The following is a 26,574-nucleotide window of genomic DNA, read 5'->3' as shown; positions in this document are numbered from 1 at the left end:
GTTTGGGTACTGTAGCAAATAATGATAGCTCTTACTCAAAGAATCATGCTGTTACCTAACCACACATATCATAATTCCTATAGTGATGTAGAATGATATTGTGTTTCTGAAATTACTGAACTGTTAATACAGACATTGTTGTTAATGTAAATTAAGTCCCTTGCGCAATACAATGAAGCTCGACCTGCGATTCGAGTGGAAGCTTTGTCAGACTAACAAGAACAAACAGTCATAAATCAACAAATAGAGGAAACACTTGTTTGTCAAGTGTCATTGGGAGTTTCCTGTAGCATTCCCCTATACATTTTACACTGATTAATAGTATTGGGGGTAAGAACCTTGTGTTACAGAAATGTTCTCCCACTTGTTCCCGCTCCCACATTTACATAACTACAATCTGAATTGGATTAGATTAAATGATAGTTATTTATCTAGGACTTTGTTTGATATTTTGACCTGGCTAAATAATACAGAGCATTAAACAATTAATTTGTGTCTCCCTGGTTTAACCTTTTAAACATTTAAAAGGTAATATGTTTGATCTCTAATAATATTCATCATCATTTCATTTGAGGTTGTGTAGAGTTTCAAAGCTGTAAATGGCATTCTTACAAAGGCAATACCAGCAACATCAATGTATTGCTACATTCTACTCAGAGTTGAAGATTTTTCTTTATCAACAAAGTATATTCTGAAACAATTATAGGTTTCTTTATTTGCAATTCTAAGTCATTAAATGTGTGGAAAGGGTTTTTCCTTGTATTTTGTTGTACTTTGTAGATTGAGCATCATTAATTGTCTTTATGTATTTCTTCCTCCACATCGTACTCTCCCATGACTAAGATTAATAGTTAAATGACAGTAATAACAGAATTAGAATGGTAGAGCGTTATGTGCAGAGTGCACAGTTGGCATTTGCTACTGTCACAAACAGGGGCCATCGGCAGGCCAACTCCACCATTAAGCCTGAAGCTCTGACTGTTTAGGTGATGGATGATAATGCAGTGGGGTATGTACAATAACAGCATCCGCATAGAGCCTACCAAGAGAGAGAGAAACCGTGAGAGACAGAGAGAGAGAGACACTGAGAGAGAGAGAGAGAGAGAGAGAGAGAGGAGAGAGAGAGAGAGAGAGAGAGAGAGAGATGAGAGAGAGAAGAGAGAGAGAGAGAGAGAGAGAGAGAGAGAGAGGGGAGGGAGGGAGGGAGGGAGGGAGGGAGGGAGGGAGGGAGGGAGGGAGGGAGGGAGAGAGAGAGAGAGAGAGAGAGAGAGAGAGAGGAGAGAGAGAGAGAGAGAGAGAGAGAGAGAGAGAGAGAGAGAGAGAGAGAGAGAGAGAGAGAGAGAGAGAGAGAGAGAGAGAAAGAAATAATGTGTGCAATTAGTTTAAAGAGCACAGTAAAAATACATAATTTGAGAATTACAATATGTACATAATTGAGGACTGATCATAGATACACATGTAAACATCCATTTCTGATATCTTCTTTTGCATTCAAATGCCACATTACATGGTTATAATAAAGTAACAAAGTGAATGTGTTTGTTGGTTGGAGTTGGGTTTGATTTGAGTGTTTTGGTCGATGTCAACAATATTAACAATTAATCAAACTGGACAATTTAAAGATTTTTACCTCTGTAATTCTATGAATTATGTTTTAAACATATGCATAGTGATTACACATGAAATAGCTATGAAATCTGAATGATGTGTTTGTGAATACACTAATTGTAGCCAATCATCTGTAATTTAAAATGTGATTCCCAAAGCCCAAATTGTCAAGAGACAACATGACAATTATGGCTGCATGGCCAGCCTCTAAATTGAGTTTCTTATCAGGTCTGACTGGTTCTCTGCCAAATTTCTCAAGAAGGTCTGGTCAAGAGGAGCCCTCAAGTAAAATTCCTCATACGTTCCCAGTGCACAAGTGATATGGTGGCCGTTCAAAGGGGATGGGAATGGCTTGATCATAGAGGTGCCTCTCAGATAAGCTTTTCTTCACTGATCATTGCAGAGTGTGTGCCTGGAAAAAGAGAAGGAGAAAAAAACAAAGAGAACGGACATTACTTTTCATTAATCTGGAAACAGAAATTTGATGTAGAACGGACGAAGAACCCTGCGTTTCAGTGCTCTCACTCTTTCCATATTGCTTACTTCCCACGAGGAATCGGATCAAACCATTTGAAAGCTTAAATGCCCAAATATTTGATACATAGGCTACAGTGATGAGCAATGTTTTGACTGAAACAGACAACATTTTAGTAGTAATGAAACTAAATGTCAAAAGCCTAGGGCTTAGTATTAGATATGTCACAGGTAGGCCTATATTATTTTCTATATTTGCTGAAGCCCTGTTACGGTTAGCCATATCTGGACCACTTTGTATGGATTTATGGTAGGTTGGGACTACTTAACTAATTTGCCATTTAGCCTACTTGGAAATTGAACCACAAATGAAGTCACTGTTCTAATAATCATGCTTATTTCTGCACAAAACAAACGTATTTATTGCATCGATCTTGCATATTATTTTTGCCTTAAAGAGCCAGCAAGCTCTAGTTCTACTTTCCTTCCCTCCCCGTGCACAAGCATACTTTCCTGGTGAACTTTGTGTGAACCACGATGGCGACAATCAATCATCTTTACTGCAGTCTCCCAGCGCCTCGAGTTCCCTCAGCCTGTACCATGTCTCCATACCGTTTCGCGAATATTGTCTTTAAACATAACTAGGCTCTATATGTAGGCTATACTATTTATTTTAGGCTATTTATATAGACCTCAAGTCACATGATCACATTGCCCATTGGAATCAGGCACTCTAGGTAGTGGAGAGGATTTTAAGACGAACAAATGGACAAGTAAGACTGTGGATATAACCATGCATACAAATGGTGCTGTTTCGGAGCAGACGGACTAAGATTAATGAGTCCATCGCGGTCTATTGCAGTAAACAATGCAGCACAGAAGGAGGAAAAAAGCGTGGAAACAGTCGATTAACAAGCAACAGAAAATACTATCAGATTTTTATAATAGAATCTTTAATCATAAAATAAGTTCAAATAGGCTGTAGAAGGTCAAATACAATAAGTATGTTTCCTTTAAGTGAAATATAGGCACATTCAGGCATGCTATGCTATTAGGCTACCTGATTGACAATTAGGCCTATGATAATGCCCCATATTAAATCCTTTTAATGTAGGCACCACTCCAGGTGATTGTTGAGATATGAACAATTGATGCAGTTACAAACAAACAATAGGCCTATAGGCTAAGTCTGTCGCCTATCGTCTATGTTATTAGAAATAACATATGATGAGAAGGTAGCTTGTGTGTTGCTACCAACTTGTCTCAATTGGTACATGTTGGTAACAAGAAAAGTCCATAACAAGCCTATATGGAGAATTCCCAATCAAAATGTCAATTTCCATGCAATGTTGAGTTATCGGAATTTTACTGAATTGCTTGATTGCTTCAATTAAATTGGTGTGTCTGTGTCATTTATAGGTCTAAACAATCCTACAATTAAGGTAAACAATTCCTAATCCCAATTTCTTTTTCCATGTGTAGGCTAAGCAGCGTCTAGTTTAAAGCAGTTACTGTTACAGCATCTTAGGCCTATTTCATCAACCTGTTCCCATAGACTAAACGTAACAAATGGCAGGCTACGGTATATTGTGGATCATAAGGCCTACTCTTTTATGCCCCAATAAATTGGCTAAGCCTGAAATGACAGATTTCTACGCCCTTTCATAGGCTTAAGCCATCTCATTAACCTATAGGCCCACCCTTTTATTAGCATAATTAGGTTATATCTATCTTAAATCTAGTCTACTAGTTGCATTGAATCAGCACCGGGCCTGCTTCCATAGGCATTGAGTGCCATTTGATTTTTAAATTACACTCAAAGTTACAATCATGGCTTTTTATTTTATTTTATGCTATATCCTTTACAATATAGATTTTGTCAGTCCTTCGCATTTAAATAGCCTAGAGTATATTAAAGGTATTTACCACAAAACAGTGCTGTTCATGTAGGCTAGTATAATTATTGACATATTAGTCTAAATTGCAAAAACTTCATGAGTGAATTTAGCCTACACAATATTAATTTAGACTATAAATCAAGTTTTCTATAAATTAAACTAAAATGCATTAATCAAATGAATGGTTAAGCCTTCTTGATGCCATTCAATATTTTTTCTTAACTTCCTAAAATGGTGCATTAGGACACCGGGCCCAGATCATTTGATTGAGGCGTGCGCTTTCATCTTGCCAAAGGTGGCATTTGGTACATGATAAGATTTTCTATTTTATCGTCCTACATTTTGAAATGACCACACACAGGCTACTCAGACATCCGGGTGAACGACCTTTTATTGGAAAAGGAAACTGTTGCATTCTGGAGTTTGAATAATAACAAGAGATAAGTCAGATTTATAACATCAGAATTGAGAGTCGCTTTTATGACCTCTATTTCAACTCTGTATGCTGTCGTCATAATGCAGACGCAGTAGCTAGGGTTAGTCTTCACATTGCAAATGTGGGCAGTTAAAAAAAGTAGTTTAAAAAAATCTTCCCATTTGCAAAAGAAATAGCCCAACATCAGACAGCACAATAAACGAGACTCAACAAATCAAGAGGAATATGAGAAGTCTGTACAGTTCCAAAACATTCAATTGTTTTGAAACACTTGTGATAGGCCTATGAGATTCTCTGAATGATAAAACCATTAACAAGTTTCTGAAAAACAAATTTTAGACCACTAGTTTAAAAAAATCCTGTAACCTAGCCTACTTTCTTCTCTTCACTGTCCTGTTAAGTGTAATTGAGTTTCGTAAGTAGGGTCATGACCCCTTTGGTTGCCAGGCACAAATTTACAAGTAAACATGTCATTGGGTCTTTAAATATTTATCCTTACTCGTACACCAAGGCAATTCCAAAACGTCTCCTCATATAGTACCATCCTAGGTTATTTTGCCGGTGTTACACATACGCCATCAAACTAAGGCGAAAACAAACAAAAATAAAGAGGCTGAATGACTCCAGTTTACAGATTTGACCAAACTAAAGAAGATACGCACTGAAAAAGTGACTGATAAAATATTAGGACATGTTTAACTGACAGTAGTGTGGTCCAATATGGCAAAATCCGAAATAATTTAAAGCAAATATCTGAAAAGTATAAGCTACAGTAACCTTAACCTTAAAGCATCAAGTTGTGAACGCCTGTGCCCCCTTATAGAGGGAATTAATGACATCTATTGAGTCACCCCCCCCCCCCCGAATCCCTCCTCCACACACACAAGCACACACACACACACGTTCCTAGGATACAAAAGTCACTGTCAGACGTCCCGGTCTGAAACGAAGGTCTTGGCAAACAAACGTGACCCCTTCCTGAACCCGTGCCTTTTAATAACCGCTCTGCAGAATATATCCTACCCTTTTAGTCGCAAGGGAGACTTGGCTTTGTGGAAAGGAGATCCTTGCGAGACTGCGTTTATGCACAAAAGACGCCATACGCATTCATTTCTCAACAGATCGTGGATGACAGTTGTGCATAGCGGTGGACATCTGGAGAGTTCCCTACATACAAAAGTAATGACCACTCCGGCTTTCACTTAATTTCTCACGTGTACATTGGGATTAACATAAAATGTTTGACATGAGTTTTCTTGGTAATCAGATCCTGTTTGGGTTCAAATTCACAATTGTAATCAATCGTTTTGTTTTAGGTCTATACAGTATTGTGCTACACCATTCTTGATAATGTCAGAAAAACTGTCTCACCCGAAATAGTGAGAAATACCAGACCTATCTCACAGTCTCCTCTGAAAAATCTCTGCCCTCTTAAAGCAGGCTGAATTGTGCTATAAGGGAAGTTTTCCATTAATATTTCTGGTGACATTGGCAAAGGTGCTGCTCGACCACTTATCGTTTGTAAAGGGCATATTCATGAATTACTTTTTTTAAACTGTGTACCATAAATACTACTAATATAGAAAAATTGCGACTCGAAAGTTTTCTACTATTTTGACACTCACTTTGTATTGAACACTAAAATGATCACAAACACACTTTTGCTGCATTTTACAATGGATACTTTAATAAATAGTCCATAAACCACAAATCAGAAGTCACGAAACACTAACAAGATTGGCCTTGGTTTTGGGATGAAAATTACAACTATTTTCATTGAATAAATAAAATGATTGTGCACGGAAGAACATTACATCAACGTATTCTGCCACAGGCGAATACTTTGATTTAGCCTATAAGTAATCATAGCCTAGTCAAACCACTAAACCAAAAAAATCAACACCACAATAAATTAAAACCCTGATAACCGTATAAATATATTTCACAGTAGCCTACCATAGGATATTCCATGCTCACATGCATGTGTAGCCTAACCGTGGACTTAGAACAATAGTTTAGCTTAATGACAGCACGAGGAACAATAAAGAAAAGAATGATATACTCTTTAAATAATTAATTGTGTTCCCTCATTTATAGGCTATTATTTTGTGTCTATAACGGTGTAATATCCTGCTCTCGTTCGACAACAGGCACTCGAGTGAGTTCCTCGGAGGATGGCATGGTATTACCAACACCACGCGGGAGAGTGCTGGCTGATGAAGCTGTGTTGGTACCAGAGGTTGCGCTTGTGTTCGAAGAGGATCTCACTTTAGTGTTGGGAAGCCTATGATCTTTTTTCCACTTCATCCTGCGGTTCTGAAACCAAATTTTTATCTGTCGCTCCGAAAGAACCAGAGTGTGAGCAATCTCAATTCGTCTTCGCCGAGTTAGGTAGCGGTTATAGTGGAACTCCTTCTCCAATTCTAAGACTTGCTGGCGTGTATATGCGGTCCTGGACCGCTTGGCATCAGATCCATTGTAATTGGGATTCGCTGAGAGATTAAAAAAAATCAAAGGAAAAAGAGAAAAACGAAAGGGAAATTACAGAATAAAAGGTGTGAACACGCGTGAATTCTTCAAGAAACTGCAAGAAAGATGTGTGGAGCATTTAATAGTGTACCTGACCTTCTCGGACTCTGTTGCAGGTGCAGGTTAACAGCAGACACCAATGTTGTAATTAATTCGAACATTAGCCTACTAACATACTAAAATTCCTTAACCCTCCTTCTGTTCTCTGCTTCTTGTTTCACTCTGACACATGCATAACAGAAAAAACCACATGGCAAAACGACTGTCCAGACAGTGCCTCCGCTGTAAAATTTATGGCGGGTGTAATAGCCAATGCTGACTCGTAAATCCGCCTCATATGTGCCGTTTCAAAGTGGCCCCTCTCATAACGTACGAAGCAGGAGTCGACTATGGGCTGACGTTCTAAAATAAGAGTAGGGGTACAAGTGAAATAGAGAGAGGGTAGATCCAGAGAAGAAAATAATAACACAGCTTGCCTACCGGTATTGACGTGGATTTTCTTCATCCATGGGTAAACTACGGGCTGTTTAGTAGAAGCTGTGCTGGTGGGATGCTCCGGGGTATCTTGAATACATGTAGGCGGCGCAGTCGGTGGGGTTGTAGGGGATGTGGGTATCGGTGGCGGGGGTTCGTGGGGAGCTGCTTGCCCTTTCCCTGCAAGTAGATTCCTTGTATGTGTGAGGCCATGCCCGGTCTGGGGCTCAGGCTCGGGTATGCTTACACAGTTATACGGGCGCTCCTGGTAGGTCACTCGCGAAGGGTACAACTCTTGGTGGTGATGCTGGTAGCCAGTACCTCTTGTGCGGCTGTAGTATTCAGGGCTGTTTTCAGGAATGTAGCTATTTTGAGAATATTCCTCACAAGGAGGAAATTTCGGATCGATGTAGTTAGAGTCCATCAAATACGAGCTCATGATCATTAATTTCTGGAGTGGAAAATAAATTTTCTACCTTTGTCGTTTTTCTGATACATAAAGCCCTCCTACTACAACGCGACCCTGTAAAGTTAGTTCAACCACGTGACACTGAAACCCAATGGCAGCCTGTGATGTAGTTCCCGGATAAGGAACCACATATTTATACCAATCTTTTTGTATCCTTTGTGTGAGAGATGGTGCACACTTTTAAGATCATATTGAAGGGACTAAATAAAGTAGGAGTGTGGTGTTAGGGATTATTGTCGAAATCAGGCAGGCGAAAATCTACTACAAGGCTAACCATAACGCCTATTATATACCTGACTCGAAAAATATCCTACCAAAGAAGGCTATCAGCCTAATAATATAACCTAAGCATCAATTGAATGATGTGACCGAACAGCTACCAAGATAGGCTATTATCACAAATGGGAAAATAAAGACACAAACGTAGGCTAATTGTTTTGGTAATGTGCAGGACAATTCCACAATGTTAGCCAAAAAAGTATTACAAATTCAATTTAAATGCAATAGGCCTATATATGTTTTTTTTAGGGATTGGCACATATCATTACGCTGTCATCCACACTTGTGCGGATTAAACCCTGGCAAAACCTGGTCAATTCATCATGCACATCACAGGCTAGGCCTTCTGCTTAGATCAGACAAAAAACCTTTACACCAGCAGTTTAGGCTACCTGATACTAATCAGTGGTTAAAACGTTATTGACAGGCTAGGCTATTTAATGTAAATATGTAGCCTAATGATTATCCATACACGCACGCTATCTTAGCCTATGTCATGGCCTGTTAATGGTCTGTAGCCTAATCGTGACATTGTGTTATTTCTTCAAAGTGCCACTTCTGAATCCAAAGGTTGTGGTTATAGACTAAATGTAAATGACATGGGGCCTGGCTTGTTACACTGTCCAGTCAGATCAGAAAGACTGATCGCGTGCATGAGCTGCACCATAGGTTAACTGTAATAGGCGTCATTGCTGTCTCGATTCTTATCCGTTGAAAATAAAAACGACACATAAAAGTTAGATTTTCCAAGCATCCGCGTGACCGCCTATAGGGTTTTGAGGGACTCTGGTTGAACATTAAGTTTTATTACGCCGTTACAACCAGCAAATCATTCGCCCACATGATCACTAGGTCTCTAACTTACGATGGACATAATGTTTTGGCCTGTAGTTTCCCTCTTTATCTTGTTCATGCAGTCCTAACTCAGTTTATCATGCAACATCTTAACTTTTAATGGTTCTGGAAGAGTTTTAGAGAAGCCAAGTTGGAATGGAATTGCCTATATGTAGGTATTCCAATCGAAGCTAATTTGGGTTTGCCAAACACAAAGGTGGTTTTCCAGGGTGCATATAGACGACTACATTCAACAATAACCAGCTGTAAGAAATATAAGAGATTGTGCACGTTGACACCTCATTGCGTTTTTTTTACGTTAGTTGGCTTGGTCTGCAAACACATGGATCTGGATCGAGATCGCAGAGTCCACTCCCACTAGGCCTATAACATCCATAAACTACAGCTTTTAAAAATAGGCCAACTTAATAGTACAACAAATGTCACATGTTGGCCAGAATTAATTAATTGTACACGTTGTCTGGAACTTACGCATCTTTATTTTTTCTTGATTCTTTCGAATATATTTGAATTTAGAAGTCCCATTCGAGCCCTATTAATATACGTTATATACTTATGCATAAATCATGATGAGGGCCAGAAGTGTATACTATCTGATCATTGCCCTGAATTGAACCTTGCGGGTACCCCCCCCCCCCCACACACACACACACCCACACACTAAATATTCCGTCTCGAGAAACAAGAAACAAAGCAGCCACGTGACAGTGCAGATGAAAAATAACGTTCTATTATATCCGAGGGTTTATTGTGTTCGTTATTACCATACTGACCGCAGATTAACCCACAAAAGGTATGTGCTACACTGAACACACTAGCCTCTGTAAGGCATCAAGAAACAACATGTCTACAAATAGCTTCTTCCTTTTATCTCAATTTACGATGCTTAACTAATTGCATCCCTTCTCAGAATATGCATTCTTATGAATCATCAGTGCCATGTGGTTGTCAACTGAGTGATAATACATCTTAAAACAGTCCTTAAACTAGAAAATGTGTATTAGGGTACTGTGAGAAATGTATAGTTTGGCTGGCATGCTGTTCTGACTGTTCAGAGAAAACAGTGGTTACTGCGAATGGCGTACTCCACTCAGGGAAATGACAATTAGAAATGGACTTTGGCAGCTTCTAAGAGGTTTTCACACAGCATATCATATGAGATGAAAATGTTGAGCAACACTTTACGTTGGAGGCTTAGAAAGAGTCAAAACCCCTTACATTTTATCATAGCTCATTCTCTGTCTGCTGCCCTCCTTGTTGACCCTGAGGTCATTCGTTGTACCATACCAAGGACTGGTCATACAAACCTCAAATCAAAAATGTTTGTGAAAGTAGATTCAGGAATATCATATAATTATCATTCATCTCCATGATTGTTGGACACAATCTAGTGTAACAGAACTGGAACTTGATTCAAATAGTCAATTTCAACATGAAAACTGATTCTAACTTTCTCATGCTCATACTGTAAATGAACAACGATAATGAAATTCCAACACAAAATGAATCATTTTTCTTGTTTCTCTGGTGGCCATCAAAGGTACATAATTATTATTTTACAGTGCATGTGCTTTTATTTAGCTCTTGCTTAATAGAGGAAGGCAGTCATACCAATCGGTACGAAGCATGTGTGTTAAAACTGGAAATGCCCGACACCAGATAGCCTAGGTGTAGGCTACAGACAATGTACACGAAATATCTGCATGTGACGGAAGATTTCATACATTTTCTGCATAACTAAATTAAGATAAGCATGTCATTAGACATTTTGAAGAAACATTATCTTCTGCGGAAGTTGCTAAGTACCCCCCGCCCCCCACCACAAAGCCCACACCGGAATAACCTCTCCAACTGTTCCCTTCCTAACCCTACATCACGCTATACAGGCCATATTTAAGTGTAGCCTAATCTGAGATGACGAGAAAAACTGCCACGTTAAGAGTCTAATAGAAAGCATTAGCGCCAGTTCACCAAGGCATTTCTCAGGCTAATATTGCATTACAATATTAATTAAGCCCCCCTGGGTGCAACAAGGGGCAGGTGTCTATTTCATTACATGCAAAGGAAACAAGATTATTAACTTACTGTACCGTCTGGGAACCATTTGCTTGAGTCAAAGAAGAGTGCTGATCGTTGGGGGCAAGATAATCCCCACTAAACGCCTCATACGCCTCCATCCACTTAGATAACGGTTCCCAACAGCTGGGATTCACGACAGTTAAGATTATATATGATGTAAATACATTGAGAGGCAGGTTTGTCAGCTCTCCCAAACCATAAAACTTAGTTTAATGGCATCACGTGTTTCCCGCGAGCCACTCAGGGTCAGAGCTGTAGGCCCTTTTGCAAACACAACCTCGTAAAGTTTTAACCACGAAAAAAGACAGACGGAAACAAAAAGTATATGCAACTCAAAAGCATTATGCTAACCCTAAAACTCCAGACATTCAAGAGCGATGTCAGTCAGACAGACAAGGAACTAATACCACGATAACAAGAGGGTGAGTAGGCTATTGATAAAATATTCTTGTGTTTGGGGTGAAAAGAAAGTTTCAGAAACTGAAGGTAGAGATACAGGTAATCGCATAGCCTACTGTGTAGTGTATAACACATACAGGATTGGATGATAGGATGTTATTGCAGCACTGTGTCCTACATGCCGATATATGTTATATATATCAAGGGAACATATATATATATAAATCAGGGTCAGTAACATTCCGGGTTTATCGAAGGGTCCTCTACTTTTTAAGAACATCACCATCTATTTTGTCAAGTAATTTGTAGACCATGAACACAAAAGCAATATCACCAGGCCTGCAGAGCACAAACGGTGAAGCGGGTGCGGTGACGTGCATGAGTAAGACCAAACAGTAAACGAGTTTAATTAAGGTATTTTTAAAACTAATTTGTTACGGTATACATACTTCCAACAAGATTCAATTAAAAGTGTGTGAATGTGTGAATGTTTACTGAAAGCTGTCAGTAAACCTTAATTGTAGCCTAACATACGCACTTATGTGAACCGTCTGCACACCGGTAGATTTGATTGATGAGGATGTTTTGGTTTTTGGTGTTTCCAGTAGAATGAATTCATATTTTCAATCGATGTTCCCCAATCGATCAATGAGTTGTGACGAGTATGACGAATTAATAGGCCAGCAAAGCTTCTTTTGTTAAGCATTGTCTTTCTTGTTACAAGACATGCCTTTTATTTAGCCTCTCCAGTACAGTATTGCATAGGTAATCCTATCCTCTCATTCAAATTCGACTTCGGAAGATCTTAACCAAACTTTTTCATTAGCTTCATCATTGATACTTTTGGACCTTAGAAGGGATTGGATATTCAAACAGATATTCTCTGGTCCAACATCTGAACAGTGGCTTGGTGTACCGTATCTGTTTCCTTACACACACAGCGATTGTTTGGGAGGTTTGGGAGGTGTTAAGGAAAGCTTTAAAGTTTTATGATGCGTCAGGGCCATTACGTTTTACAGGCCGTCATCTGTATTGTAAATAACTGCGGAGGTTGGTATTAAGAATCAAGCCCCCCCCCCCCCCCCCCCCTCACACACACACACATACACAAACTAGGTCGTTTATTTTGTTTGCCGTTTAGATGGTGGACCAATCACACACACAGTAACATCTTTTCTAATCCATTTTTTGGATTCTATTATGAAACACATTAAAGTTGCCTATTATTCTCCAGGTAAGCCTATTTCCGTTTTTAATTCTAAAACATTAAATTAAGAACACAGTGAATCCAACTTTGAGATGTGAAATGGCTTCACATGTCTAACCATTTTATTTTTGATCAAGGACATCTGGCAACATAGTAATGTGCTTAAGACTAGCAACCAGAAAAGAAGTAAAATGAAAGAATGTATTTGTTAATACTGGTTTTGTGCAAATAACTGTTGAGAACCTATAGTGTTCCCCTACCTCAGAAATAAGGCACACAGGTAGGATTATTTGAAATTAACATGTTGTTTTATATGTGGTCTTTTATTTGCCAAATCTAGGCCTATAGCCTACATTATCAAGAAGCATTTGAACATGAAACTGACTGTTCAATGTTAAACAAAAGATTGGCCCATCAAAACTACGGATGCAACTTAATTATCCACAAACTTCCCCCTTTCATGCTTTTTAATATACTTATTCTTTCATCTTATTTCAAGTTGCTCATAATCATTTTACACAATCAATCACTTGTTGATGACAACTCCCGAGACAGTATGAGATGTCACATGCACGCAATTTAGAATATCTAAATGCTAAAGTAAATAGATCAATGTTTTATCATTATGATAACAATCGCACTATAAATCCACTGATCAAATTGGCGCAGTGATTTGCACGTGCACTATTTACTTAGGCTACACGAAGGCTTAAAAAGCCCATTTGAAATAAGAAAGCATTGTTTCAGAAACAATATATTATTTATGAGGAATAGTACAACAACAACAAAAAACAATTATATTCTTAGATAGGTAATCTAAAATGGAAAATAAAGACATCCAACTCTCAGAAAGACATACGTTTAAATTAATTACGCAAAATGTCTTTAATTGTCAGAATGAATGGGCTTACACACTGAATGGCATCACAGAAAGTTGAAGAAGTGTATACTGCTACAAGTTACTGAAAGTCATCTTGAAACGTAGTCTAACGATTGAAGAAGGTTTGCTGTTTCACATTGACTCCTTTGTTTTTAGCTTTGAATCTTTCTTCCACTTCATTCGTCGGTTCTGGAACCAAATTTTGATTTGCCTCTCGTTCAAGCATAGTGTGTGGGCGATCTCGATGCGCCTGCGACGCGTCAGATAGCGGTTGAAGTGGAACTCTTTCTCCAACTCTAGAGTCTGATAGCGTGTATAACTCGTCCTTGATCGTTTTCCATCAGCTTCTGGGATATAATTGAGAGAAAGATATTTTACGACCCTCAGAGTCACTGTTACCTCTGAAATAGATAACACGGAAAACTTGCATACACCAAAAAACAACATGATAAGTCATGCCATCAAATTTTTCTAGTTTAGATGTCTTATCGGTGTTTGAGAACATGTAGCCAAAAAAAGAAATCTACATCTGTCACCCTTTTAGTCCACTCGTCAGCAAGGAGGTTTGTGCTAATATTGCATAGTCAACTATTCAAATAGCTTGTTGCGGTTTTGCAAGAAGTGTCTTCCTTATCCAATTACCCCCTCATAAATTTGGCCGCAGATCGGCTATTCGCTGTAGCAGACAGTTTTACGAGCAATTGATGCCTTTGTCATAAAATTTACGACTGCCAGTTTTAGTATTTCCGAATACGGTATTTATACAGATATGCAGAAAGGGTGAGAGAGGGAAGCTTTACCTTACACAAGTAGCCTAACAGCCTACACAAAAACCTTACCGTGGCCCATGTGTAGTTTAGTCATCCAGGGATAAATGTGTGGTTGCTGTTCACAAGTCTGTGGCCGAGAAGAAGTGTTCGCTTGTCTCGGTGGTTGTACAGATTGCAAAGTTCCCACTTTTATCTCGTCTGTATGAGTCTTGGCGATGACCATTTGACCAAAATCCGAGTCCATCTCCGATTTGCGACGATAAAGTCCTAAATTTAGAGAGTCTCGACCACTCGAGTGCTCGTTCTGTCGTCTCTGTGAACACTCTAATGCGGAGGACTCTGGCCCTGAAGTCGGGTCACCCGGATTGCCATGAAGCCCTCTGTTAATCTCACCCATGCCCAAACTTGAGGACGATTGTGACGCGAATGACCCACGGTGATCGTGCCCTCCATAACAGTAGTCGGATGTATTGAGTTCAGGGTTAGTTCCGTAGCCATTGTTGTGCAGAGCGAAAGCTGCAGTCTGGTGAGTTTGCTTGAACAACGAGTTGGCTACGTAAGAACTCATTTCAAGACAAAACGCAAAGGATATGAAATGGAAGCATTCATAGGCTACGGTCTGAATAATTAGGCTACCTCACATAGGCTACGTTTGTGATGTATGACGATTAGCTTATAGTCTATGTGTAGGTCGGTTAGACTTGTAACTTTTAAAATGTTATTATTATTGCGTTTGATTTGTGTCTCTTTTGAAGTTCATGAGAGGGTTATCCTAAAATGACCACGATTTATAGGTGCGGGAATTTTTTATTTTTTCTCCATTGCCCAAATATGGGAAGGCTAAAAAGAATCACGTGTTCGGATCGGCCAGTCATACATTTGGCTATATCACACTTGGAGGTTATTGATGGAAAGAGGAAAAACGCCTGATGTCTGGGCTGAGGGGACTTTGTGCAGCGCTGCCAGTGCTGTACTGGATAGAAGGCCTAGAGCGTCACCTGGTGCCAGCGATGGATAAGAACACAAACCTTATTCAAACAGATATTGCAAGTAAACAACAAGTAAAAAAGATTTCGCTAAAAGATGTCCGCCCAAACCGATTCACTTTTATGCTTGCTTGCAGACGTGTCAACGACAATTGCAGGGAGGCCCGCGTGAGTTTTTCTATACACGCTAAATAAACTAGGCTAACTCTTTCACATGAAGAAGATCTCGGCACATTTTGGCTAAAGCGGTTGTTGTAAATTTGCAATGACTTGGCCTACACATTACCAAATGAAAAAACAAAACACATGAAACAAATCAAATTCAAATCAAATTCAACAAATAGCAGAATAATAGGCTATTAATAGTTAGACTATTAGGTGGCTTTGCATATCAGACCACCTACTAGAGCTTTCTGTCATACTACTTTGTTTCCCATTGGGTCCTGTCGGTATGATAACCATAAACCTTCCACTTTCAGAATAGATTTAGCTGAAATAGTCGTTGGCAGTGGCATCAAATTAATTTCGTCGAATTGTAGGCTATAAAAGCCTACCTTTAGAAAAACTCAGAAATTAACACATAAAACATGTTTTTTAGCTTACTTTTTAGGCTAAAAGTTGTAGGCCTATGAGTCTACTTAAGGATTTCTTTATGACAATTGTGTGTAACAACATTTTTTACAATAATCCCGGTCCACATATAGCCTATATTTAAACTTTTTTGTTGTTGTAAATTTGTATCTAATACGCATAGTTTTGGAACATGAAATAACCCAGTAACGAAAGGCCTACAGACCCATCTTGAGTGATGTAAGAACTTAAAGTATACTTTTTTGATCCTATAGTTTTTTTTCATATAGCCTACGTTTACAAATTTGCCAAATGCAATTTAATTACTATTTAAGCGTTATTATTGACGAGTTAACCTATTTCTCTGACGTTCAAGATTTCTAATGCAAAAGTTTGGGTAACTTGGGTTATAGGCTAGACATGTTACTGAAGCGTGAGACTCAATGCGGAAATATAGTGAAAGACATGGATGCAAAGGCACAACATTATTAATCATTTTATTAAATATGACAGGACGTGAACGTTATAGTCTACATCGAGTTTGATCTCTACACTAAACGTTATTATATAATCACGTAGCTACTCAATCTGTCTATTAGAGGTACATGGGTACTCATGGCATGGATAGGCTATAGTTCTAGCAACAGTTTATTGTGGAACGTCAGTCAGCACAGTTTTCTTACCCGTGTGGTATGAACTCAGCATAATCATCATGGTGTATTTTGATGTAGGCTAATACAAAAAGTTAACGTGCTGCTAAACAATTATGGTGAACGTCAGAGCGATCGGCTACACACATTTCGTATATACAACAGGGAATGTCAAGTGATTGCAATGCATTATAGGCTATAGACTTCATGAAAAGTTAATTCATAGCAAAGCCTGTATTTCGTATGTTTGAAAACACAGACGAGAGTCCATACAATTCATAGGTAGGCCTATCCTAATAGGTAGTTAAGTTATCCTCACATTAGGTCGGAATCATTCTTATTGTAAGACATCAAGTAGGCGAAATCACTTTCTTTTCTTATCTTCCTCTGTGTCCTCCTTCACCGCCTCTTCATTCCCCCCTGCCGAACTAATATCAGTGACGGAGGAGGTAAGATTGCTTTCCTTTTTCCATTTCATCCGGCGGTTCTGAAACCAGATTTTTATCTGGCGTTCAGTGAGGCAGAGAGCATTGGCAATTTCAATACGCCTGCGTCTTGTCAAGTAGCGGTTGAAATGGAATTCTTTCTCGAGTTCAAGAGTTTGATACCTGGAGTATATTTGACGACCTCTCCGTCTGTCTGAACCGTATCCAACTCCTGAATAAAAAAAAGACCAATTAATATCGGAAATGAACATAATTGGTAATAATATATAGCCTGACAGTCTACACGTGCACGGACGCACGCACACACACTTATTAATTAAAGAGGGTAAGCAGATAATATTTGACATTAATCCATGTCTTTGTGCTATAGATCTAGGCTACATAAATGCATTTGTCAGATCTCATCATCCAAATTATCCGTTGTCTATAGCGTATTTGTTGCCTCCTGGCTTATACGCACACTAGAAGAACGGGTCGATCTTACAAAAGACGAACTCTGATATGGGTATAGCCTATTCGACAACATGGGATTGGCATAGAAAAATACACAGTATTTTCTCCTGGCTAAATACCAGTGGGTGTGAGAAGGAGGCATAGTAGCCAAAAGGGATTTCCCTGGAAGATAAAAGGCCTTTATTGCCTGCGACAGGACGCTGCTGTAGTAATAGTTTATGGGGTGATAAAAAGTAGCTTCCCTGGTCGTAAATGGGCCAGCTCGTTTAATTTATCTCATCGAGTTTGTAATACTCACCGCTGTGAGAGTTCATCCGCTGCATCCACGGGTAGATCTGAACGCTCTCCTTCTGCTCTTGCGATCCGTTCCTACCCTGTTCTGACGGATAATCCTGTGCGAGAGAGCTTTGTGCACCTAGTCCCAAACTGGTCTGCCTGCAGTTTGGCAGGACGTCCTTGTCCTGGTAAAACACGTTGGATCCATACTCGTACGGTCTACTGGAGCCGAAAACGACGTTGTCTTGGGGTGAATAGAAAGGCGATGAATATATCCGGTTTTGGGCTACGGCAGCTCCGTAAGAGGAGAAGTGTCGAACGGGGTCATAGGTGTTTGAGTTCAGGGCTACATTGGGTAAAACCTCTTGACCACCAGCTATATGGCATGAGAGCGACGGGTTAGCGAAATACGAATTCATACTCTCTTTGTATTGCTTCCTGTCTTTCTCTATCCCACCCCTCCTTTCAATCAGATCTCTCTCTCCCCTCTCTCTCTCAATTCTCTCTCCGTCACTTACTCTTTTTTCCTTGTCAGTCTATCTTTAATACAGGCACGCTGTATGATTTAGATATAATTTATTTCTGGGCGCCAATAAAGACACGGGGCACACAGCGAATGTTGTTGCTAAAGCTCCAGTCCAGGATGGACAAGATGACATTGTCAGCTGACCACATTTCCTCCAATAAAAAGCAGGGAAAAGAGGGGCAGAAGACAGGAAAAAAACTTTTTTTAATCCTCTGAACCACTCTCTCTTACGCACGCGTGCGCACACACGCTCGTGATAAATTCATAGGCGCACATGTATGTGCGCATTCATACAATCCAGATTGGACGCATGCAGGCACGCACGTACCCAGATAAATACAGTCAGAAAACTACACACGCCTACACACAGTCCTACACAAAACGCACCCGCACACACGCCATCTCTTTCACTCACTCACTCTTACACCCTCTATCTCACTCTCTCTTTCTATCTACTTTTTATGTTTGTTGACATCCTGGATGACATGACTGCCGGTAGCCTATTTACAAATTAAAATGCATTGTGAGGAAGCTCAAACTCTTAAATGGGTTTATATTAATAAATGAATTGTGTTTATACTTGAATTCGTACAGAGAGATTACGTCCATTCGGTATTTCAATATTTTGATTAGAAGTCAATGCGGTTTTTAAAGAATGCTCCTAATGCAAGTGACGTGTATTTTCATTCTATTAGCGGTGCAGATTACAACATTAAGCCCCCATAACTGCAATACAGTGATCTCATTATTTACTATACAGTATAATTAGTCACTTGAATCGATTATTTAATTTTTCTTTGGACATTTTAGATCCGATTTAAGTGATTTTTCAGGCTAGAAATATTTTGTTTTTAAAGTAAACCGGCTGGGCTGTAATTCGTCAATTAATTGTATGATATTCATTTATTGGAAACAGTTGGCCTATAGATCAGATTGTGGTTGGCCTATAGATTTAGAATCATTGTAGGCAAAGGTGGGCTTTTCAGGCGCAAACACACATAGACTAGGCATACACAAACTATCCACACAATATTGACTTGTAGGCATTGGTGTATAGGCCAAACAGTCGGCTAATTATTATTGCAAATAGAAAACGTTAATAGCACGTTTACTACAAAATAATGTTTAAATGCCTGTGTTAGCCGCAGAAGTAATAAAACCAGACAAATGACAGCTTCAAGTCTACCACCAGGCCTGCTTGCACAATGTGTATTCGTGTATAGGAACAAAATAAAATAGCAGAAACCATCTTGGAATGAAAATAGATTTTTGGAAGAGTGTACACTTGGCAGGCCATTGGCATGTGGGGAGAAACAAGACCCTGCTATAAAGTGTTGTAATTCCGAGCTATAAAAATCTACACCACCTCAGCCCATAAAGGTTCATGAAACGCCTGGGCTGTATCATTTAACAGTCTAAGAGTGACCATCAACTGCAAAAGATGATATTCCATACTCAAGCAGCTTGTTGTTTATTTAATTATTTACTTATTTTTTACAGTTACCTAGTTTTCCCCAAAGCCCCCAAGTTTGGGGTTTCCACATTCTTGTTTAAATTAGTCTGTGTTTATGACGTGCACAGAGTCATATACATCTTGGGTAAGTAAAGGGCAAATGCCCTGATGTTATTTATGACCTATTTGAATAATTCGGCTAATAGGCCTATCCTCTGCCTATAGTAGGCCTATTTTCACATATGAAGTACCGCAATATGCAATCACCCTAACGAACACTGGCAGAGAACGGAGACAAACGTAGAACTTTGAGATGGAAGATAAAGCTGTAATGAGTCACATGACGCGCGCTGGAGTTTAAATGCAGTTGAATATCATCGTATTGGCATTGTCCGAGAAAGCCAGTGTAGGCTAGGTTATATTTGACCGTCCATGTTTTGGTGTTGATAAGGATATATAAACTATAAACTGTCTATTCTGAAATATCCGTTACAAAGATCTAGTCGGCATTGTTGACCTCCTAAAACAAGTATCCAAAAATACTGTCGCTTCTGTTAATTGGGGTTCGGATAAGGAAGGGAACGTATATGGAAGTGAAAGTGCAGCCTATGGGAAAGTGTTTTATTGCATTCTTTGAGGAAAGTCTGGCATGGAATTACCTTTAAGCAAAGGGCCATAAAGACATTAGGCTATGTCCTCAAGGCCTAGGCTATAGAATGCTTGGCTTGACAAGAAGAAGAAAAAAAGAAAAGTATGCTTTATGCCAATTTGCACTGCCAACTTTAGACAATTTTACAGACGGTCACAAAATTGGCAGGTTCTTAGCTGTAGAAAATATTATTCACTTATGCCCACTGACAGATTACAACTAACCATCAGTAAGTCTACGTCGTGAACAATTTAACCCGAAAGAAAAAAAGCAGGGTTTTAAAAATGTGTGTGTCTACCTACTAAATCTCTATTTATATGCTTTTTCGAAAGAATGCCAAACACGGCCAGAACACAACCTTAACAAAAGACAATAACAACAATGAAATGATGAAAATAAGACAATCGGTTAAGCCTATCTATGATCTAAGAATACAAATAAAAATGGTAGTGGTGTGTTGATTCTGCTGGTGAGTTTGAATCTAAATCTATAATGTGAGTGAACTCTTATTCAACTAGCCATATTTCCTTTAGGTGGTATTTAGCTGAAGGTGTCTGCTGGAGTAAGCTTGAAGGCACAATCTTCAAAATATATTCATGGAGGAAGTTGAACCACCTTATTGTAGTCGGATCCTTTAGAGAAGGGTTCATCTTTCCCATGCAAGCAAACTCCGAGTTGCTATCACAAAAATGAGACACTTCACTTCCTCTGATTAAATTAAATAATTGGCTACCAAAATGTTTGAGGGAGAGCGACTTCTGATGGGAGTATTAAGAGTGGGTAACATGTTCTAGTAGTCACATTTAGACTACTGAACAGTCTTTGTTCCGCCCAGAAATGTAATTGTATGTTTTACTTAACTTCCCCTTGATTTAATATAGGCCTAGCAGATTTAGATTAAAACATTAGCCGATTTAAAAATAAACACATGGAATTCTCCCACAATTGAGTTTAAGTGAATTGATGTTTGCGGTACAAAAGCAACATGTTACGTTGGACTAACGACCTGTCCGGCTAAGTAAAGCTTTTGGGATACGCATTTTAAGATAATGTGGCAATAAAGATCATCGTTTGACGCACGTAGTGCTTCCGGGCCCTTCTTTAACTGAATACAAAGGACATCCGCATGGTTTGACTAGCCCTTTATGGCTGATAATCCTGTAATTCCAAAGTGATTCAACTTGGCCTATTTACTCATTTGTAGCCTACAAACCTTTTGCCTAGCCAATATAAAAAGCTAGTTGTAGGAACATGTTCAAATTGAAACAGAGGGGTTGGAGGACAGGGGAAAAAAGAAAAGTTAGCCAAAATGCCAGTGTGAAGTCTGTATCTGGTACCAGCCCAGGATTACAAAATTACTAGCTACTACTACTACTACTACTACTTGGCGGCTAGTAATTATTATTATTATTATTTATCGTTAATATTTATTATTATAAGCTATGACTTTGGACGTTCAAAACCTATCCCCTTTGTCTCAGGGATTTTATCGCACATTTGTTTTATTGAGTTTGTCTTCCTATATTGTTTTGTGAATTGTGTTTTTTTATAGCCTACGTGTCAGCCTACATTTATAGAATAAACGGTTATATACCAATTAAACCTGTCAAACGTGTTTGGAAGATAAGATTTGCCAAAACACTTCACTGTAGTTTAGGCCATAAAATGTAATAAACTCACGCTCCTTTTTGCCTTCCTGTCTCCACAGCTTTAGCGGAAGCCCAAAGTGGCAAGTGTCCTTGGACAAACCCCAGGAGGCAAGAACAGCAGCAATAAAGAGGAGCAGTTACAATACTCCCTTCTTCAAATAAAACCACGTCTGTGTGCATTCCTCATATAGATATATAGCTAGAGCTTCCAATGCAAACATTTCGAAAAGTCAACCCTAGCCTACCTCAACTACAACCCCCTCCTCAAATAGCCTATATTGGATGTAGTGATATGAATAAAATGAATCCCAAGAGTTATTGAGTCTACAGTAATTGAAACACAAATCTCAGACAGAAGTTAGTCTATCGACATGTCACAAATGACTGAATCCTGAGTTGCAACCATTGAACAACCAGTAAACAAAACCCAATAGCACACATTTCGGTTACCACAAAGCAGTCTGAAAATTGGGCAACTAACATTGGGGAGATGTGTAGCCTAATCAGTCTGGTAAATAGAAACACTAAGATTTAAAGAATCGTTGAAACAATGCCAGGATTTTAAAATAATAAATACTGCCAATACGACTTGCTACGTATGGCGAGGAATGTGAAATAATTTTCATTATTTTCATCAAACACTAGATGGCAATGTTGCCTTTAAGCAAATCATAGGCTAATAAAACTTTGGGCTTGAACAAGACGTATTGGTATTTATTAATTTAAACAAGAGATTGTTCACGTCAGTTGCTTCCCAATAAACTGATGCATATTCGATTTGTTGATTTACGGTATGGCCTATAATTGCGATTTCCATGTTTAGCCTTGAATCTGGCATAGGACTATATCAGAAATAATCAGAACAACTAGGGAATTATGTTGAGCTGTTTGCTTATTCCAAGGGATAATATGAAGGAGGTGTTGTCAATGCAGTTAAGCAATTACTGTTATTGATACTCAGACAGACTATATTTTATTAATTTAGTTATTCAAATAGAGCTATGATGTAGTTGACATATAGGCTCAGTGTTCCATTAACCACATGGGGATATACATTAAGGTCTGCATTTCCATACTGAGAAACCACCATCCTATCTACATCTTTAACACACGAGCCAGTATGCCTCACTTTATCATCATTTCCTCACTCTGTTATGTGGCACTACACTGACACTCTCACCCATCACGGTTGCCTTCCTTTAATATTATCATCACGTGGGAAACAGCCATCAGGATGTGTTTCCTTTTGATCAACTACAGATTACACAAATCCCTTTTTTTCCAAGCATGTTGGTTGCTCGAAAGATAAACTGACTCCGGACCGGGGGTGGAGACTCAATGCGCGGCGAACTGTGCAAAGCAAATTATGTTAGTGGAGATGGACTTTTAGTCTATATGAAACCTCCACAAATAACAGCCTACATCGACTTGTGGTAACTTCACATTTGTGCTCAGAATAGGAAAATATCATTACATGACATAATGTTAATTCTGAACCAATAATAACTACAGAAACCCACTGAAACTCACCCACGTTTTCCTTGTCGAGTGACGCAAGCCCACTGGTCCCGCGGCTGCGAGGGCTGGAGGGAAACGAGGAGATATTAGGAACCAACTGGTACCTACATCTCCAATTATCGTATTCAAACAGAATACCACTCCACAATAAAGAACCAAGCTGCCCAAGCTCAATTACACAATGTAGTATTGTGAGCGACCGATCGGACAAAAGAAAAGTGATACTGACAGAACGCCATGAATAGGGAAAAGATGGAGGGGATAAGAACAGCAGATGTAAAAGGCTGAACAGGTAGCCAACGCTCGGTGGAAAAATAAAACCCATGCCTGTAAAAACGTGGGTCGTGAAGCTTACCGATAGAGAAAGCTGGTTATCAGAGGAGACAACAGTAATAAGTTCATGTTCATGGAGTGGTAGTCACATGACAGGCTACAGCCAATCCAAGTTCCGATACAGTCGTAAACTTTTATTACTTGGCTGTAAATTTCCAACCAAACAGTCAGGAATGCGTTTCTCCCTCTCACTCTAGTGGACCACTACGAAATATTTGTTATAAAACACAGTCCACTTCAGTAATGCACTTGCTCAGGATGTATATCCTAATATCCGAACTATGTATTTTATTCATAACTTCCATAGCTCCCTTAGGACATCCACTTTCCCAAACTTGTAAAATAGGATTTGTTTGAAGCCATAATCTTCCATCGAAACCTTAGTTAACATACAGTTTTTAGGACTATTATAGCAACTACCAAGTCATTATTAAAAAGGGCAAAATGTATACAAGGAATCAAGCAGACTCAGAGGCCTCTCCGCATGCGCACACATGCGCTCAAACAACCCCCGGCCACACACGCACAGGCTGAAGACTCACTAAGCATTGGGTGAATTCGGGTAATCTGGGCTGCTTTTCCAAAAGCATTGTAAGCCTCGAATCCATCGTACGATGGATCTTAGTTTTACGGGCTGTTTCCCAAAGCCATCAAAGAGGCTCTTGAAAATGCTCGTAGATTAACGAGAGCTCCAGAGCAGTCGTAGATTGCTAAATGCATTTTAAGAAAAGAGACTCAGTGGAGACACCAGTAGGCCACATGGATGCGTAAAGATGATTCGAGATGAAAAAAAGATAGGCTGCTTTTTTATATAGGCTACATATATATTTTTTTAACTGATAAATTAAACTGAAACTGAGATATTTTTCAGTGATACTCATGTTACACATGTCTTTAATCAAATGGTGTGCGAATTACGTAGGCATTTCATAAATGCATCAAAAAAATCTGCAACGCTGATTGTAAAGTCATGACACCTGCTAGGCTATATGCACATGCCGACATCATGTGAACTATTTTTAACCACATAACCTACGATATAAATACAAAACAATAATAATATAACGTGTTTCTGTATCGACAGTAAATAATATTTTGTGTAGCCTACCTGATTATTTAACAAAAGTCTTGAAGTGTCAATCACATTTCCGCATCCGGGAAGCGTTTTAAGTAGGCTAGTTCTTACTTCTACTACTTAGGAGACAGGTAGGCCTACAAACGTGAGTGAGATCGAAAATCAATCGTTATCGGGATACGCAGCCCAGGACAATTGTCAATCAGGAAGCTCCCATGAGAAAATAAATGCAAAAAATGTCCAAGATTAACTACCCGAATTCACCCTATATGCTGCTTCATTTTGTGCTATGGGATGTAAATAAATGCAGTAGGTTATTTGTAAAACAGGGAAATAGCCTACACTTACACAACAACAGTCCGAACACATTATTTGTTTTAGTGTATTGAAGTAAAGGGTATCTAATGCTAACATTAGCTATGGGTGGGAAAATCGAATGAATACAGAAACACTTCACATATTCTGTGTTGTCAGCCACTTTCCTTAACCTTGATGGCGGTGGCCACCATAAATAGCTATTATGCAACATAACAAAAAAAGCTTTCCCTGCAGCCTCATAAAATTTATTTTTGTGTGATGGTAGAAAGAGCTAAAGAGAGGGGATTCAGAACAATTTACAATTAATAAAATGTACGCTTAGTTTTGAACTATGTGTGACCTCTCACTGGGTTTGAAAACAAAGATCTATACAACAGTCCTAGTGTTAACAAGGACTTACAATGAAATCCCGTAGCCTAGAACGCAGGTTTTATATGCCACCCATAAAATGTACAGGTGTTTATGTTTATTGCGGATGTGGTCTACCCTTAAAGCACTAAGGGAAACGAGTCCTAGACAATGCCAAAAGATAATTGGTGCTCTCAAGCAACTTCAGAGTGCCGTCTGTAAACATGTAGAAAGCGGATAAGGAGACTTGCTATTCGCTCGGAGAACAACAGTTCTCCGAGCGGACTGAAGAAGTCTTCAGTCCTTCAAAGTGGAGTGTTGATTCCACTGGTGAGTTTAAATCTACAGTGTTTTTAAACAGTAAAGAGAGTAGGCCTTAGCCTAATTGTGTTTAATTAGACCTATCGGTGCATGTAGGCTATTTCCGACCAGGGCGTCGCCTAAAATTCGGATCAATTGGGCTGGCAAATGTCTAAAACTTTTAAATGTAGATGATATAGGCCTATTGCATAGGCTATATAGTCCGAATTCTATAATATTTTTAGTAGATACAGAAAACGGAAGATATTAAACGAAGCCCCGTTTCAGACAACGTTTTTATATTCACCATCCAGTAATGCAGACATTTTCAAAAGGGCTTTGTTTTAAGCAATGGTTAGAAAGTCTTAATTCAAGTTGCATAAAATAGCCTACAATATTTTTGAAAAGTATTTGAATATTGTGGTCTACGCTAAAACTGAAACACTCCACAACTTCCACGTCCACTCAAATATAGTACACAATTATAGTCCTACTACACAACTTTACGGTGAGATTGAATTTTTTGTAAATTCAAGAACCAAAAATTCAGTTTGAGTATTTATTTTGCACAATTTCAAGATAATAACTGCTTAACTGCATCACAACTTGGTTTGACTAGGCCTACATGCATCAGAGGGCATGACAACACAAGTTTTCTATACTAAAA

General features: G+C 39.0%; 3 protein-coding genes across 7 annotated transcripts; all 3 read right to left on the bottom strand.

The window, feature by feature from the left end:
• Positions 1-1,433: 1,433 nt before the first annotated feature.
• LOC134024146 (homeobox protein Hox-C5) lies at positions 1,434-24,555 on the bottom strand. Of its 5 annotated transcripts, none has more exons than XR_009930855.1 (3): positions 24,409-24,555; positions 23,546-23,598; positions 1,434-2,020 (listed from the first exon to the last, which is right to left on the bottom strand). XR_009930855.1 is itself a non-coding variant. In XM_062466632.1 (3 exons), exons 1-3 carry the CDS (start codon positions 23,939-23,941, stop codon positions 13,720-13,722), a joined length of 321 nt encoding a protein of 106 aa, XP_062322616.1. In that variant the 5' UTR covers positions 23,942-23,950; the 3' UTR covers positions 13,485-13,719. The 5 variants fall into 5 exon arrangements, 3 of the variants coding, with proteins under 3 accessions (XP_062322608.1, XP_062322616.1, XP_062322599.1); XR_009930856.1 differs by lacking the exon at positions 24,409-24,555 and adding an exon at positions 23,889-24,033; XM_062466632.1 differs by lacking the exons at positions 1,434-2,020; positions 24,409-24,555 and adding exons at positions 13,485-13,934; positions 23,889-23,950.
• Positions 6,101-8,150, bottom strand: LOC134024137 (homeobox protein Hox-C4a-like). The gene is made up of 2 exons (XM_062466602.1): positions 7,426-8,150; positions 6,101-6,908 (listed from the first exon to the last, which is right to left on the bottom strand). Exons 1-2 carry the CDS (start codon positions 7,862-7,864, stop codon positions 6,529-6,531), a joined length of 819 nt encoding a protein of 272 aa, XP_062322586.1. The 5' UTR covers positions 7,865-8,150; the 3' UTR covers positions 6,101-6,528.
• Positions 16,392-20,178, bottom strand: LOC134024090 (homeobox protein Hox-C6a-like). The gene is made up of 2 exons (XM_062466516.1): positions 17,761-20,178; positions 16,392-17,220 (listed from the first exon to the last, which is right to left on the bottom strand). The coding sequence occupies exons 1-2, from the start codon at positions 18,155-18,157 to the stop codon at positions 16,928-16,930; spliced, it is 690 nt and encodes a 229-aa protein (XP_062322500.1). The 5' UTR covers positions 18,158-20,178; the 3' UTR covers positions 16,392-16,927.
• Positions 24,556-26,574: the final 2,019 nt, after the last annotated feature.

The sequence above is a fragment of the Osmerus eperlanus genome, chromosome 1 (assembly GCF_963692335.1).
Source record: "Osmerus eperlanus chromosome 1, fOsmEpe2.1, whole genome shotgun sequence".
Taxonomy (NCBI): domain Eukaryota; kingdom Metazoa; phylum Chordata; class Actinopteri; order Osmeriformes; family Osmeridae; genus Osmerus; species Osmerus eperlanus.
This window is presented reverse-complemented; position numbering and strand designations above follow the sequence as displayed.